An 18193-nucleotide genomic window follows, 5' to 3' on the forward strand; every position below is an offset into this window, starting at 1 on the left:
CTTCGAGCTAACAGAAAGGCAACAGTAATTAAAATAGTACAACACATTGAACCTTGAAGTTAATTGGCTACTGCAGCAGCACATCATCTAACAACAAAAAGCTGAAACTACAGTTTGCATGGCCTCACCAAAATCAAACAATAGAAGATTAGAAAAATGTTGCCTGGTCTGCATTTGAATGCTAAGGTCAGAATTTGGCATAAAAAAAAAAGACTGGATTCATCCTGCTTTTTAATCAAAGGTTCAAGCTGGTGGTGGCACAACGTTGTATGATTATCTTAAAACACTTGGTGCACCTTAGTACTGAACTACAGCTTGTTGTTGTTCCCTTTATTACCACACAGTACTATCTTCCAGTGGTTGCTTCCAGCAGGATAATCTGCCATGTCAAGTTCAAATCAAACTGGTTTGTTGACTATGTACTCAAATTGACTCCACAGTCATCAGATCTCAATCAAAAAGAGCACCTTTGGGATGTGCTGGAACAGAAGTCTTTCATTTTTGCTGTGAAGCCGACAAATCTAAAGCAACTGTGATGTTTCCAGGACCTTATTGAATCTGTGACCTAAAAATGAAGGCAGTTCTGATGGAAAGATAAGGTCCAACCTTATAACCTGTAACTAATAAACTGGTCACTGATAAGGTTGGGCGATTGGATGATCATTTTACAAGAGTGATTTATTTATTTATTTGCCCATGAGTAAGTCTGCTAATAATGTTGGTTGAAGCTAATAGAAGCAGTCAACAGATAACAAATAAATAAATAAAAGCGTACCCCAAATGTATCCAGTTCAGAGTGCACCAAAATTCATTCATTTACTCAAACTCATTACAGAAAGAAAGGCAGTAGCCCATGTTAAAAAAAACAAAACAAAAACAGAAACATTTTATTTAAATAAAAACAAACCCCCCAAAAAAACAACCCCACAAAAACCACCCCACAATGGTGGGGATGGAAACAAAGAGAAACCAGCTTCTTTTTTCCACTATAACTGTGTTTACAGGCTGTTCCACTATTTACCTGTCTTATAGACTTGACCAAACAACAAATACAAAATTAAACAAAAAGTAATTTAAAAATGAAAATGTCTCTTCCAGCAAACATTAAAAAAAAAAAAAGGTCAGAAAGTCCTTCATGCGATTTGGCGCATTTCAAATAAATAAGGAAATAAGTAAATGAATAATGCAAGAAGTTGCTATATTAACACTGAAACAATCAAGAAAAGAAGGTAAAATATTCCCTCCAAACAAAACTTATAAATTCTTTTACCTTATCAGGTTTTAGCAGTGTGCAGGTGGTTAACAATATTAGCTGCGGTGCTAAAGATGCATTCTGAAGGTGTACTTCCACCAAGCCAGTGGATCGTCTTCTCCGTCTACGACCTCCTCGCTGAGGTAAGTCCATTTCTATCTGCTCCTTCTCTTCCAGTGTGCAATTTGGCAATTAGTTCGTCCATGTTTGGCAATTCTGTTTTCTAAACGCGCAAATCAGTCCATGCATGATAACATTGCTCCGCCCAACAAAAATCGTTGGTTATTGGACTGACAACTGTCAGTTGGAACATTTTTTACATATCGCCCAACCTTAGCCAATGACTGTATAAACTGATGCAAACACAAAGATGAAGACAGCACCAAGTTGACTTCAGGCATCAAATCCACAATTTATTTTCAAATACAAAAGATAATCTTTACTTACTTGATTTAAAATACATCCTTCTCAGAACTACTTTGAATACTCTGAATCAGTGCTGACAGCTCAGCATAGAGAAGAAATCAGTTTGGCATCATTTGCATGTCAGATACAAAGTAAAATATTTTAATTGTGAATAATCTAAACCACCTATACTCGTTACAATCAGTTTTGTGAATTCCGATTGCTTGACATCTTTCAGAGTCTCATTTCTGAAGTAGCATCAGTAGAGCGATCACACAGCTGAACAACACAAGAGCCCCCGCACACTTGCTTTGATTAGCATGGTCATACAGTTGAAACTCCGGTATTGTGCTTGTAATGAAGTCTGTGTAGTTGGTCAGTCTGGCATACACACCTGGCTTGTTTGCATTAGCACAGCCAGTTCCAAAGCTCACCACCCCAGCCTGAACCCAGGACCCGTTTACCATCTGACAAACAAGAGGCCCTCCTGAATCACCCTGAGAAGTGAGGGGGGAAAAAATCCAAAAAGATTAAATCAGTAGTGCTTAAGCAGAAGATTGTTCAAAGTAGAGATTGGGTGACTAAAAGAAAAAGGAGGAGGTAATCCAAAATATTTTCAATGCCACTTCTTGTTTTGTTAATATAAACACAGCACAAACAGCTGATCCAACAGTACCTGGCAGGAGTCCTTGCCGCCCTCCTGGTATCCAGCACAGATCATGTCATACAAGATGTTCACCTGCTCCGTCGGGTCCGTTTGGTACATCTCCTGACATGAACTCTGGGAGATGATTGGCACCTGCACTTTCTGCAGAGTCCCGAATCCTGGCAGAGGGACTGAGGGGAATACGAGGACAGAGGATGAAGAACAAAAAGGGTGGCGAGTGTTTGTGTCCAGTATAAATATAAAGCCTCGATCACAAAGATGAGCAAGTGTACGCATAATGCACTCAGGCCATAGGGATGAAATGTTATACATTTCTAAAATAATAGGTATCTGGTGATAAAAATGCTGTCCAAAAGTCATATGTATGCATGCAATGAATAAAGTCATGAATTTAGAAAGCCTTACCATTATCCCTGATGTTCCCCCAGCCAGTGACAGTGCACATCATGCCACTTGGGAACAGGGTGTCAGAGGTGGGTAAGCATACAGGACTGACATAATCTGACCAGGTAACAGGGCTGGCCAGTTCCACCAGCGCCACATCCTTTCCACTGTAAGGGTCAGTATAATCAGACGGCACCACAATCTGTTTCACTTTATGTGATGACTCATGTGGATTGAAGCCATTCTGCTGGTAGCGACCAACATAGAGGGTGTAAGAACTAACATCAGATGGACTAGGGGAAAAAAAAGACAGAGAGACAATGAATTAAAGGCTAAACATTTACTTTACAAGCAGGTGTTCCCTGAAATGAGGACTGATGATAAGAGAAACTTTAAAAAGTAGCAGCTCTGTATTTAAGCTTCACAATTTTTGTGAATGATGATGGTTTTTGTATGTAAGAACGCTACCTGTGGGCAAAAACCAAACAAACAAACAAAAAAAAATCCAAGCATAATCTGTTTTTAATGTCATTCTTTCTTAACAAATGAGAGGACACAAGAACACTTCCAAAAAAAAAAAAAAAAAAAAAGGGAACAGGCCCCTTTCTAAGAGGAAAGTGTTCTTACTTGGGGAAACAATGTGCTGCAGATAGAACCCAGTTTTCCGTGATCAGAGAGCCTCCACAGATATGAGCAGAGCTTTTCTGTAACCAATGAGGATTTAGTGAGCAGAGTAATTAAAATATACACTTTACAATTTAATACATGAAAATCTACTAAAGTTTCCAAGGCCTCACCTGTACATCCACCTGCCACGGCCACTCGCCTACTGACGCATCCAGCCCGCCCACAATCCTGTCCTGCATTAATGGTGGTCGTCCACATTCTTGGGCGTTAGAAGTCAAAATACCTAGAGGAGGGAAAGTAGGTACACCACGGTAGCTGGACTTTATTTACTTATATATTTTTTTAATTAATGTTACTTAAAAAAAGAAGAAGAAGAAGGAATGAAAATGACAGACTTCCTCAGCCAAGAACAGACAACAGATATTTTTCAGGTGGGGAAGAAAAAAATGGCGAGGGAAGCTAACGGGAACCCACTCACCTGTTATGAACCAGAAAACAGCAGGAAATTTCGGTTTCACTAACATGATTCGATGTTTTCTATCACAAATGTAGTTCAACTACTACCGAGGCGGTTATCTCTCAATTATAAAACGCTGTAAATATGTCCCAGCGTCCTCTATCATTAATCAGAGTCTCCAGCTGTGAAGTTAAGTCTTTAAAAAAAATTACATCTCCTTTCTTTAAAGTCGCCCTCCCTACTTAACGGCGTCGAAAAAAACAATCATAGGTTTCAGGTTTTACCAGTATCGGTGAGACTCTGAGTATCCGCTTTGCGCCTAATCGTCTGCCTACCTGTGTGTTCATACAGCCAACCGAAAGTCTTGCTCTGCCCCCCAGAATCCGCCGGAACCAATAACGTTTACCGAATGGAAAACCCAACCAATCAGATTGTCCTCCCCTCATTTAGTTACAGGTATCAGGGGTTTTTTTTTCCTTCGGCTTATTAAAGGTGTTCTTTGCATACCAAGAAATTTGAATTTGTGTTTACATTTTGCCTGTTGATGAAAGCCTGTTTGGGTTGAATGCACTGTTGTTTCACTTCTGTATTTACTGGTAAAGAGGAGCAAGACTACTCCACTACTTGGTATCTGTTTTATTTGAGTTAATGTCATGTGAGCTGTGCTTTAATGTTCTTATATCCAGCTGCATTAGTATGAGTTGATTGTGTACTGTTTAGTGAAAATAACCAGTTTAATCTCATTTTAATGTTATAATATAATATTCTTTTCATTCATACAAATTTACAGTTTCATATTCACACCTCAAAACTTTTCAAGAACTCCGAACATCACCAATGAGGCACATTTAATGCTAAAACGTTATTAGACCACCTCTCAATAAAACATAAAAACACAAATATTGAAGAAATCTGTCAAAATCTAGTTTAAAACTATAAATTATATTGATATTTATTAGGCATCTGTCTATACTCATTCAAATTTGTAAATTTGAAAATTCATGGCTAACAACAATAATCATAGTTTAGCACTAAAAATATAATTTCATTTAAAGAGCCTGTAGACACTGGTGCTCTTTTTCCATTACAAAAAAATAGAAAAAAATATTTTGGTAATGACCAGTACTATTAATTTAGGGCAGCAGTGGTATAAACGTTGCGTTGGGCAGTGGTCTAATCTGCCTCTGCATTAACATTGTGCGTAGGAATTGATAAGCCTTTCATTTGAACCCAGTATTGTTATGCCTGTAAACACTCCATGGGACTGTTAGCAAAGTTAACCATAAAATATTTTATTGACTCATTTTATAAAACTGACAATATTGCACACATTCTAAAAAGCCCCTGTGTGATTCAGCTACACCTATATTGCCCTCATGCTTTTATTATGTGTTTGTAGATCAAAAGGATCATAGTCCATATCTGCTTAACAGGTGTGCAAGGGACACACAATCAGGGTGCACTAAATTGGACAAATAGTCTTTCTGTTGTTTCCCCCATAACATTATTAGAGGATTACGTCTTATTGTCAAACTTGTAAATATCACCTCAGCTGATTTTGTTTTTACATGTTGGCCACACATGTGGTCTGTGGTAATCCTATTTTTCTTTACATGACACCAAATGTTTATTCCTTCTGTCTGTCTATAAAGCTGTCTGTCTTTCTCTCTTTTTTTGCCTTTCTCTTTTTCCTCTCTTCCCTCCCTGTGTCTGTCCCTCCCTCCCTCCCTCCCTCCCCGCCCCAGGCAGTGTGTCTAGTTTCACAGAGCAATTGAAGGTGACAGGGACAGAGAGAGAGGGAGAGGGAGGGAGGGACAGAGGGAGGACACATCACAGTATCGCCCGAGGCTACACAACAGTAAAGGAAGAGCGAGAGATGGAGGGACAAAGAGAGAAGAGAGGGGAGACTCACGAAAGTACTCATAGGGAATTCCATACGCAGGTAATGGGAAAATAAAGTTACACACACACAAAAAGAAAAGAGTTGAAATGAGTACATGTGAGTGTGTGCCTCACTTGTGTTTGCCTCCAGGACACCCGATATCCCCTTTTTACCACTAACAGGCTCTTTTTCCTTTCTTTCCTTTTTTTTGAGCACGAGCCATTCCTCTCTGCTCCTCTCACTCATAATATATGAACGCATTATTGGATCCAGTCAGTAAGAGCAATTATAATGCACTCCTGTTTGTTTTTATTTTAACAACTTGATGAATATTTGTCGTGGCATTGTAACCATGGTGACTGCCTCCACCTCCACTGCCCCCACCCCTTCCCTTCCCTCCCGGCCCGGTCCACCTCCCCTTCCCCATCCCCCCTTCAGCGCTGAAAAAGCAAGGGATGGCAAGAGAGGGAGGGAGAGAGAGAGAGCGGGAGAGAGAGGTGACAGGAATGAACTAACAAGATGCACTAAAAAAATGCATGTCCCGGAGCTACATGAATCTTTGCAGTGAAGCACGCGCCATCACACACACGCACAGAGACTCTCACACACACACGAACACACACACACACTACTGCAGTCAGCACATAGGGATCACATAGGTTAAGCCATATTCCAACAACTGGAACACAATAAGATGCAACAATAATTTCAGAATAGAGGAAAAAAACAAAAGGTCAATAGGCTAAAAAAAAAAAGACAAGAGGGTGGGGTGAAATGTGTGTGTGTGTGTAATGTGTTAATGCTATATTTTTGGGTCCAGTTTTAAATCAGCTGAGCAGTTTTTGTTACTCAACAGTCTTTCACTTATCCCCTGATTTCTGTGTTCACTGTTAGTATTTTTTATCAGTATATTTTCAGGAAGTTTTATTTTTTTGGCACAAGCACTACAGTTTGGTTCCCCTTGTTCTCCTATTACAGTAAAATGACTTCCTCTAAAAATTATTATTTTACATGAAGCATGTGATACACATCTGTATAAGATTGCCCAAAAGCTAAATCATGGACTTATTTAACTTCCTAACAATACATAAAGTAGCTTAAACCACCTAAAGTCCCATTTGAATCAACTGTAACATTAAAAAGCTTTTTTTTAAAAAACAATGTGAAAGTCGTGAAATTTACCCATTCTGTATTATAAAAACTAATATCCACGCTCAAAGTACGTCTTGCTGTTTTTCCTCTCGGGGTGGGGGTTTCTTTTAAGAAGTATTCAATATTTTTTTCTTAATTAAAGTGTCTAAACGCTTCTTCCACCACTGTTCTTCCTTGTTTTTTTACCTTTGAACTTGTCAAGTCTTTTTCTTTTCTCCGAGGCACGTCTTGGAGGAAAGTAACAGAGAAAGAGGGAGGTGCAGGGAGGGGGGCTTGGATGAAGCAATGGGGGCAGCGGCGAAAGAATAGCAGAGTATGAAAGAGAGAGGGAGCGACAGAGAGAAAGGGAGCGCAAAGTCTTGTCAACCGGAAATAAAACAAGCTGGCACCCTCCCCATCCCCAAGCCCCTACACCCACCCCAAAGTCACATACTTCTTCTTCACTCTCTCCATCTCTCTCCTCTGCCTCTCTGCTCCCATCTTTCATCGCTCTCTTCTCCTTTCTTCCGTTGCAAAGAGATATATTTAAACCCTGGTTCTTCTCTGTTCTCTGGCTTCGACTCTACCGTGTACCGTCATACCTGCGTCATTACTTACACCTAACATCAGACCTTGTGTGTCTATCGCCAAGGGTTTCAGTATGGTGCTCCTTTAACCCACTGTGGGGCCACACACTGCCTTTGTTCATTGTCCCATAGCTGTAAGCTCTGCATGTTATAGCAGAGGAACAATACCTCTGTGGTCAGGGAACAATACCTGGGTGTTCTCACAAAAGCTGGAATTCAAACCACCTGGCCATCTGCAGCATCTAAACAGGCCTGAAACACCAGTGTAAAGATTTAAAAACGGTGTTTGTGTGATATCAAATAGCTGCTTTAGAAAACTGACTATAGAGTTGGGCTGAGTTCATTATTTAGATCACAGGCAGGTAAAACAAACCAGAAATTATTTGATACCTGAATCATCATTTGAGATGAGAAATGAGAACATTGAAGGTTTCACCTTCTTAAATCTGAACATGCTGGATTTTTTTTGTTCTACATTATGCTGAATTTTAAAATCTATGTCTTCTGAAATTATAACCAAAAATGAAAACTAAAGAAAGTTATGTAAATATGTTTCCTAATTATTTTCATTATTTGCAAATCCTGCAAATAATAATGCAGGCGAGTCGCTGCTATAGGCCAAAGTAAAAACTAATTAACTGAATAAATTAGTGAATGGTTTTGTTAAACAACATTTTAACTTGCTCTATAGCGTGACATGTTTATGTTCTAAAAATAGGTTACCATAAAACTATAACATTCTTCTCTAAAAAAGAAAATTTCATAGTTTTATAAAATGATGAAACAACGAATGAATATATGGATCGTTTAAAACAGAAATTATTCATTCTTTTAATTCAGATTTCCAGAATAATAAATGTACAATTATTACAAAGGTTTAAATATAAGTGAATAAATAAATAATAATTAGCTCAATAATAATAGCAAAAATAGCTTATTAATAGGTTGCAAATGAACTTTTTTCCTTAATAATATCTGGTCATAAAGAATACTTTTGTATCTAATGAGATTTGTAGTAAAATTATTGCTCATCCTTCTTCAATCCAGCTTCTTAGACAAGCTGGAAGAAATAATATATAATGTTAACCTTAATATTACACAATACACACAAAAACATCTCGCTTACATACTTGTTACATTTACGTTTTTTTGTTTGTTTTTTAAATTTAAATAACATGCTTGAAATATTTTTTGTAGTTCAAATTGATGACTCTGTATTAAAGTATGAATTATTAATTTATTATTAAGCCTAATGGCCCTAATACCTGTCCCTAAGTATTTTCATTACATACATTTATTCACATCATTTTCACAATGAAGCAACAATTAAACAATTTAGTTTCACAGATACCAAAGCAAAACGTACCAGTGTGTCTTTTTTAAGTTTTATTCATCATGATTTCCAATCATCCTGCAGTCATCGAATCTTCTCATGCCTACAAGACTCTACAGTAGCAGCAGGACAGCAGGTACGTATAGATACGTCAAAGCTTTCTCAAAGTTTTATCAATCACATCATTTAAACATCCAAACAAGAATCAGTACAAATTAGGCCCTGAGTTAGGGCAGCGAGTTTAATTATGTCACGTGTCTGATTGTTAGACACTTGGTTGTACTTAATATTTATGTGTAATTTATGGCTAAAATTGAATTCCATCATCTATTCATCAGCCACTATCGTTCCATTATCTGTGCTTTATGCTCTAGTCTCTCGGCCTCCCCTCCTCCTCTTGCTGGCATTAAGTTCAAACTTGACACTGATGTTGACTCACTTTGTCACCCCTCGGTGGCTCTCTCTCTCTCTCTCTCCCTCTTTTCCTCTCTCTCCTTCTCTCTCTCTCGCTCTCTCCCCATCGCTCGGAGGACAAGAGTGCCCGCAGACGCATTTCTCTCCAGAGCCCCCCCTTTCCCTCTTTCACTCGCTCTCACCCTGTCTAACTCTCTCCATCTCTCTCCTACTCTCCTCTTTCCACACACACACGCACAGCTACACACACACGGCATTGTCAACAAAGCTGGAGAACAAGGGACATTGGGGGACCAGGGGAATAGAGGTCCACGGAGGAGGCGAGTAACACACACAGGACCCCCTCATCATTTCATCTGGACACTCGCGGTAAGTTTGGAGAAATTGTGCCGTGTGTTTGGTTTGGTTGCTTATTTAATTGCTGGTTTATCGCGGGCTATGGGGTCAGCATCGTCGCCACTGATATTTATTTAAAAGATTTCTGGACTTTGTGTTTAAATTGTCATCCCTGTGCTAGACGATCTAAATGAATCACATTTGACCTTTGACATTTTTCTTACGGCTGTAGTTTGTAAGATGTGGCTCCGTATTGATATACCTTTACCTTCCTTGTATAACTCTCCAAAGAGGAGATCTTCCCACCCCAAACATAAACCAACAGTTTTGTTTTACCTGAGAGCTGGGCAAATATTTATTTAAGCTGATAACACTGATAAATGAAATACTTTTGCTCTTTATCTTTCATAGTGACCATTAACCATGAGTTTGTTTTGGAGGCTTCAGAGCAGATCTTGCTTGCAAAGCCGCTGTACAGTATGTGATTGCAGTTTTTTTGGCTACACAGACTTGCGAACATGTTTTGGTTTACTGGCATAAAAAAAGGAGCTGAAAGCAAGTAACACCATAAATGTACTGCCTTTCAGAGTGGTTTCTAATGTACTTCATCTCCCTCTGGTATACTAGCCTAGCAATGTATAACACACACTCGTTACGACAGCGAGCATGTAACTAACTCCATTTCTGCCTGTCATCATGAGGCTAATTCACCACAATGCCAACCATGTGTGAATTCATGCGATATGAACCCCTCCTTCTTCTTCCTCTTCTTCTCTTCTTTGCCCCTACCCCTAAACCTTGCCTCCCCACCCCACCTTAGGAGGTACGATTTGGAGGATTGAAGAAGGGAGAGAGGAGCCAAGGTGACAGTAAACAGGGTCAAACACGCACGCAGGACGGAACTCTTTTATTTCTCTTCATGGTGGTTCAGACACTCGTATTATGTATGAGAAGTTAACCATGCTGAACCTACAGAGCGGCTCTAACTGGAGTGGGCCTAACAACTGGTACCATGATCCCACCGCCATCCAGACGCAACACAGCACAGGTGAGAGGACATTTTCTGTCTTCGACACAGCCCTCACAGAACGCAAGGATTCCGTCTCTGATTTTAAACCACTTTCCAAGTCGTTTCGTGGTTACATCACCAGCCTTTGCGATCTTAAAATATGACACACACCCATGTAACACACATCTCTTTTGTCACCTTCATTGCTGCCAGTGTCTGAGGGATGTCTGCTGGACACGGAGGGCAGCATGGGAGCCGAGGCAGGGGGAGGTGGAGCGGGCAGAGTAGGAGGAGGAGTCCCCGTGGAGCGGGATGAGGGCGAGGAGTCTCAGCTGAGGCTGCAGCTCAAGAGGAAGCTGCAGAGGAACAGGACCAGCTTTACGCAGGAGCAGATCGAGGCTCTGGAGAAAGGTCAGGCCATGCAAGCACGCACAGCACTCTCCTCGCAGCCAATCGCTGCTCTCCACTGGTGCGAGCCAGACCAGAGCGTGTCATGACACAGCTCGTCTTGCTGCTTTTTTTTTTTTTTTTCCCTGACAACACCTTTTCTATTGGATTATATTCTTTACACCTTGTTTGCAGGAGTTTCTTAAATGGCTGTGGGGAGTGGGGGATGCAAATGAGAAAACAAAAATCATCCCGTGTCTATTTTGGCAGGACATCATCTTTATCAGAGCCTGCAGATGAGAATAAACATTACCAGATGCAAATTATCCACAGTCCTCACTCCACAAATATTCCCGATCTGGTCCAGAATAGCCTCCGGGGACATGTAAAGCAGAGGTTTGATAATGCGTGTTTGCCGCGTTTGTATTATGCAGCGAGATCTGGCCCTCGTAGCCCCGATACCCTCTGAGAGGGATCAGAAAGCTACCCTTGACTGGATATGGCTGCAAAGGGCCCTTGAGCTAAATAAGGACGCAATGTCCACTGTGCAGCCGAGTGGAAATGTATCACTGTGGTCACTCTGTGCAAATGACATTAATGAGGTACACTGACCTCACTGAACAGTCAAGGCACAATAACAATCATATGTTGACACTGACGCCAATTATAACCAAGCCAATTATAACAATTTGCAAGACTCAATTTGCAAATGTATCATTATTTTTTCTAAATAAGTATTTATTAAGTATTTATTTATTAAGTGTGGACAGGTTTTTTTTTTATTATTTGCAGGCATTATGATCTCAACTAATTTAATATTTAAAATGAAACTTAATTATCTGCTGCTTTTTCAGATTATTTACTGACTTTTCGGGTTTCGGTTTCTCTCATGACATTTTACTAAAAAATTTGAACGGAAACAGTTCAGACTATAAAGACATCTGTACAACTAGACCTGAAACTTCAGAGTTCATCAGGATGAATCAGGCTGCCGCTTACAGGGCGAGGCACATTCGCGTTTCGACTTGTCAACAACAAAAATGTCAGCAGTTTGTCACCTAGAAATGAACTCCTTTGATGCTCTAAAAGTGAAACTCTCACTAATACGAAGTGTCTGGTTTCAAGCCACACTGTTTGTTAGACACTGTGTACTAAGTCACTATATATGCAAATAAGTGACAAACAATGCAATTTTCCAATACTAATTAAGAAAAACAATAACCTACAAGGATTTTTCTTCAGTTTACTTTTACTCAGCCTTCTGTGAAATAAAGTGCTTAGACAGCTTCTCAACTTGAATCCTTTCATATGAACTTTCTGCGTGTTCCATAATCATAAATATTTTATACAAAGTGCAACAGATAAATATTTCAAAAATGGTTGTAAGGATACAGCTCAGCATCCTGGATTTATATGTTCCAAAGAAGGATAATTAGTAATGCTGATATTAAGCAGTAATTACCCAACATGTAGGGTGATTGATTTCTGCTAAAATATCTCAATAAAAATCAATTTCTGCTTAATTCTAATTCAGACTAAATGATGTGATGGTTCCAAAATGTGTGAACAGCACGCCAGGCTTAGGACTCACTTTGTGTGTTTGATGATGCTTTGCATCTTCCGCAGAGTTTGAAAGGACGCATTACCCAGATGTTTTTGCAAGGGAGAGATTAGCGAACAAGATCGATTTACCTGAGGCCAGGATACAGGTGAGGAAGCTCTCAGTCCTCCTCTACAGTCACATTTATTTGTTAGGCCTAACCTGTAACAGAATCCAAATATATAAACCAATGTAGCTGTTAACAACAAGACAAACGGGTACGACGGGACTCTTTGATTGGCAGGTGTGGTTTTCAAACCGAAGAGCCAAGTGGAGGAGAGAGGAGAAGCTGCGCAATCAGCGGAGGTCAGGCGGTGTGACTTCTTGCTCGCAGAGCCAAGCCCCCCTGAGCACTTCCTTCAACACGTCTGTCTATCATCAGCAGCACAGCAGCAGTTCAGGTGTGTTTGTTGACTTAACTCATACAGCACACGAGGAGCCTGAAAGCAAGACTTTACCTATTCTCTCAATAATTTATGTATTTGGTGACAGGAATATTTTAGTAGTTTATAATTACCAGCCTCAGAGCTCCCTCTGCTTGACATTTGCAGGCTGGCAAACCATTAGAGGTTCTCCATTAGACCGCATCTATATTAAAATGTTTCCACTGCGAGATGCTTGTGCGTAAATTTGTGTGCACATGCTCACCGTGCGTGCACCCTGTGTCTCTCTCTCTCTTTCTCTCTCTCTCTCTCTCCAGGGTCCATGTTGAGTCAGGCTGAGTCGTCCCTGCCCAGCTACAGCTCCCTGTCAGTTTTCTCATCTGGAGTCCAGGTTGGAAATTCATCATTCGTCATTCATCATTTATCATCAGCACCTTCCAAACTACATCAAAGTCATCATAACAGATCAGAACCTGTTTATTATCACTTCTAGGCTCTGAAATTCATATTAATCAAAGTTAATAAATGATTCTGCAGCTGATAAAAAAAATGTGGTTACAGCAGTATTCTTTAATATTACTGGCATATGGCTTGAAAGACCTTTAAATTGATTTATTTTTTAAACTGATGAATGATTATTAAATCATGTGAATGAATATGAATTACATTAGGGTTTTTTTTGTTTGCTTCTCTCAAATTTTGACTGAAATAATGCCATAATTTGGACATTTTTACAGTCAAATAAATCCAGTCAGTTCTTAATAAGGTTCTTCTTTCTAATTTTTCTACATGTGGCTTCAAGCAAAGCACCGAATACAAGAAACTGGAGATGTACACTTGTTTTTCTGACTTGCCTTATAACTTATAGCTCCTTCTTATCAATCAAAGTTTATTAATCATATTTTTCAACCACTGAACTCCAAATTTATTTTGCATTGAATATTTCTCCGGTGAAAAATGCAAAGGGGCTGTCGGATTGAAGGCCTTGGCAGACTTTGGCATTGTTCTGAAAGCTGGAAGGTTTGCAATATTGTATAAAAGCCTTTGAACAAAAGGCTTTTTATAAAATATAAAATGCTTTTTTAATGAAACTGCAGTTTGCTTTCACATATTTTGTCTGGAGCCTGCAGCTAATCCCCGCTTTGAGGGATGTGGGATGCACATCTCTCTGGTTTTTCAGTGGAATGTAATTCATGTGTGCCAGAGCATCGAAAATAATGCATTAGAAATGTCTGCCCGGTCTGATTTCTGAAAATATATTCATCGCAACGTTTAAATCTTTAAAAAGATTTGAAAGAAAACCTTGACTCTTTTTGCATCTGCAGTATTAAACAAAAGTGTGACGCTGCTGTTGCCGCCACGCTGAACCACACTCTGACCATACCACAAGCCTCTAGCACCTCCGTGTGGTTAAACCCAAACCATGTTGCTGTAACTGTTTTAGTGCTAGATGGTCTAATAAACAGCAACGACTCTGCTTTTAAAAGTAGACTTGTATGTAACGGGTACCAACATCTTTCCTCTCCTCTGCTCCTGTGTCCGCTCTCAGTCAATTCCTCCCCAGTCGGCCTCCTCCTACTCCTGCATGTTACCTCCATCTCCTTCTGCACCGCGCAGCTTTGACTCAGCGTACTCCTCCCCTCATCTGCAGTCTCCACCCTCGGCCAACTCCAACACGGGTGAGCGTTTATTAGCATCACTTTGTCATTTGCTTTATTTCTATCTGTGATTTCTGTCTGACTCTTTACGCTTCTGACTGTTTTTCTCCTCTATTCAGGGCTCATATCGCCTGGGGTGTCAGTGCCAGTCCAGGTCCCAGGAACTGAGCCGCAGAGCATGAGTCAGAGCCTGGGTCAGTACTGGGCCAGATTACAGTGAACAACAGACAATTGTTGCCAATCAGCATGACGAGAGAAGAAGAAGGAAAAAAAGGGCATGTAAAATAAAAACAAGTGCGAAGAAAAGAATATAAGCAAGCACAGGGCTGAGCTATAGAGGGGCCTCGAAGGGGTTGCAGACCCCAAAAATGCATTAAATGTTTACAAATTCAGCCAAGAGCAGCTTTGGTTGCACTTAACAGTACTCCGGCTGTACTGGTGTTATCTTAGTATTATCAGGTTGCACTTTTGGATAGTATGTGTACATAGCGCTGAGGTCAGGATTAGGTATAGGATCAGTCTGAGGTGTGTTTAGGATTAGAGTCAGGATTAAATCAGGGTTTAATGTAGCATTTGATATTTAAGACTTAGCTTTGAAACCTTCCAAAATTCCATTACACAGTCTGGCTTTTTCTTTTATAAGTATGTATGATCCAAGCCAAAAGCACTAAAAAGAACAAAGAGGAAAAGACTGGTCTTCCTAAAGCTCAATACACATCTCCGAAAAAAAAAAGTGTTTACATTTTAGAATTATGTTGCAAAAATGTTATTTATTCTGTTCAGTTTAATTAAATAGTGCCATTCGACAGCAGAAGCCATCTCAAAGGGTTTTATGTTGTAAGGTGATGACCCTACAATATTCGTGAGAGGACTCTATCGATTTAGCAGCAAAATTTGCTTTTAACCTCCAGCGAAACAATCCTCCCAGAGGTCAGCCATCTACCACAAGCACTCGGGTCGTTTATCAAAAAAGGGTGCAGGAGATTGCTTTGAGTTTTAAATTATACCTGACTTTACTTCTACCCTTCAGCTTTAAGATCAATCCTAAATGCCAGCGTATGTCAGGTGTATTGTGAAGTGTAACCACAGTTTCTTGTTACTTGAGCAGCTCAAAGATATTGTGATAGCTAGCTTGTTCCCTAAGCATAAGCTGTGTGAGGCTACTGTGAAGATTTTAGACTTGCTTACAGCAATCACTTGTACTGAAACTAAAAGAAACAACAACAAAAAAAAAAAACCCATACCATGACAAGTGTAAATCCTGCCTATCCTGCCAGCAACATTACACTGAGACCACATATTTTTGTACAGACATCTGTGTATGATGAAGATAAGTGTGAAATATTGTCGGATGTTATTGGAGGGAAGAATGTAGCATGCTGTGGGCTCATTCACTCTCAAAGCACAAGTTTGATTAGTAATGCTGATGTCAGTACTGGCTGATCATAACATCAGTCTACACAATAATAAAAATGGCATTAGCAGACTTTTGGGGGGCAAACTGTAAATCAGCTACATTTTGTCTCTATTCTATATGCTGTGGATGCAATTTTTTTTAATTCAATCAATCAAGAAATCAGAAGCAATTCCATAACAAAGTTTGCAGTGATATATATACATGATACACCACATCATAAATATTTATTAGCCTATGACAATCAGTACCAAAACTTAGTGCAAACATTCAAGAGACAATCAAAGCTGGAAGTAGAGGTGAATAACTGTGAAGTTAATGCAACACTGTCAATACAACAGCAATGGCTTTAACAAATGTGCATGACCAAAACAAGCTGCTACAGACAATCAGCTCCTATCAGAAATGAAATCAAGTATTGTACAAAAAGCTGTTGCTGTAATCTGCAGAGTTTGAACCTCTGCTCACTTTCCTCTGACTATTGGTTTCATTGATGCATCTCATACAAAATGTCTTTCGGCCCTTATTTATTTGTGTTTTCACTCGTTCACATAAGTCCTTTGTGTTGTTTTTGTTGTTGTGTGTTGTGTTAGTACTGTATAGCTACCAAGAGTCAACCCTTTTGTGAAGGCCTTGGATCCCTTTAATGAAAATAAAACTGTGTGTAATGAATCATTAAAGGTCTGCGTTTGTGACATTGTTTTGCACTTGCATGGTTCACAAGTTTTAAAAGAAAAGGATAATAGTGATGTCTATGTAGATTGGTAACAGGCTGGTAACTGGTCATCTATGTAAAGTAGCAACATTATACATTCCAAAATACAGTTAGATTAGACCACTGGCCAGTAAATCAAAGGTTATTTGCAGTTAACCTCGGCATGCTTGGTGTGCAGTGTGTGCTTAAAAGATTTGAGGAAACTGGACAACTGTTGGACAAAAGAAGTAGCATGTCTAAGAAATGACTATGTAGACCAGATGAACAGCTAAAGGTCATGAGCATGAAATGTGAAAAATAAATTCAGCAAAGATCTGACACAGGACCTGGGAGATAGGTCAGATCCTAAAAGATGCATCTGACCCTTCAGCTGATCACTAAAGCCCCGTCTGAGGAGCTAAATTTAATTTTTTTAAAGCAGGCCTGGACAGAAAAACACACTTTTATGGACTGGCCTCCCCAGAAAACCCAGACCTCACCATTACTGAAGCAGAAATAACAACAACAGAAAGGCAGCCAACATTCAGAGAAGAGAGTTGAAAGTCCTACAAGAAGCCTGGAGAACTTTTACTGGAGACTAATTAAAGAAATGAGAAGAAGGTTTTTCTAAAAGAGTTCAGGCTGTGTGGAAGAATAAAGGGGGTCATACTCCCTAGATTTGTACAAACTTTGTTTTTGCCTTTTATAATGTATTTCCATGTGTGTATGTGTTGATACATTTTTGCATTTATTTCCCATTTATTAATCAAAATATAAAGAAATGATGGGTGACTCAAGACTTTTGTATGGTGCCGTAGAGGAAACAGGAAAACTGGAAAACATCATCTGTCCATTCCAGCAAGATTGTTTAAACTCAATTTCCCAGAGTTCACCATTCAGAATCTTTTGTTTGTTGAATGGAGCATATGCCGTCAACCACTATTACTAAATATCGAGCAGCTAAAAGACTGATCATTTCCCACAGGGCAGCGACATGAAGTGGACATGATGGAAACTGGCCTGCCATTAGCAGGGCTGCATTTTTGCGCTAATGGCTCCACTCACTTGGGCCCTGGAGGATGAACAGAAATTAAACACGGGAGGAGAGGAAGACGGGGGGGAGGGGGCAGGGAAAGATAACACCAGTTATGCTTTGCAGAGCGAATGGAAATGTAGACCCACAAACATAATGTGCTATGAGATGCCAGAGCACTCAAGCCAAATGCAGCATCACGCATTCTCCAGAAATGTAGACGTAGACGGATGAGTAAAGGTAGGCAGAACTTCCATAAATTCCATGCGCAGTTTCCATGTGCTGTTAAAAAAGGCTAAAATGTAATTAAAAGTTTAAATTTAGTTTCTATCATCCTGTTTGCAAATAACTTTGTATTTGCAAAGTTTGTATATTTTTTGTATATTTTGTCATACACATTTTTTTGGCATTTGTCATCCTCTGAGCTTTCTCCTAGCTGCTCTAATGTGTTTCCTTTCCTGACAAATAATAAGTTTCACTTCCCTTTGGCAGTTCACTCAGCCCTCTTGACAAAGAAACTGAATAAGTGAAGTTGTGTTT

General features: G+C 39.6%; 2 protein-coding genes across 2 annotated transcripts; one reads left to right on the forward strand and one right to left on the reverse strand.

Annotated features, from left to right (window-relative positions):
- Positions 1-1643: 1643 nt before the first annotated feature.
- On the reverse strand, positions 1644-4146 carry zgc:92313 (uncharacterized protein LOC436869 homolog). The gene is made up of 6 exons (XM_031741840.2): positions 3814-4146; positions 3506-3618; positions 3336-3412; positions 2730-3001; positions 2334-2494; positions 1644-2154 (listed from the first exon to the last, which is right to left on the reverse strand). Exons 1-6 carry the CDS (start codon positions 3857-3859, stop codon positions 1900-1902), a joined length of 924 nt encoding a protein of 307 aa, XP_031597700.1. The 5' UTR covers positions 3860-4146; the 3' UTR covers positions 1644-1899.
- A 4679-nt stretch (positions 4147-8825) lies between these two features.
- pax10 (paired box 10) lies at positions 8826-16579 on the forward strand. Its single transcript, XM_031741835.2, has 9 exons — positions 8826-8861; positions 9380-9508; positions 10296-10523; positions 10698-10895; positions 12498-12580; positions 12716-12872; positions 13172-13245; positions 14404-14533; positions 14632-16579. Exons 3-9 carry the CDS (start codon positions 10418-10420, stop codon positions 14730-14732), a joined length of 849 nt encoding a protein of 282 aa, XP_031597695.1. The 5' UTR covers positions 8826-8861; positions 9380-9508; positions 10296-10417; the 3' UTR covers positions 14733-16579.
- The last annotated feature ends 1614 nt before the right edge of the window (positions 16580-18193 follow it).

Source organism: Oreochromis aureus, linkage group 8 (assembly GCF_013358895.1).
Source record: "Oreochromis aureus strain Israel breed Guangdong linkage group 8, ZZ_aureus, whole genome shotgun sequence".
In the NCBI taxonomy this organism is placed as follows: domain Eukaryota; kingdom Metazoa; phylum Chordata; class Actinopteri; order Cichliformes; family Cichlidae; genus Oreochromis; species Oreochromis aureus.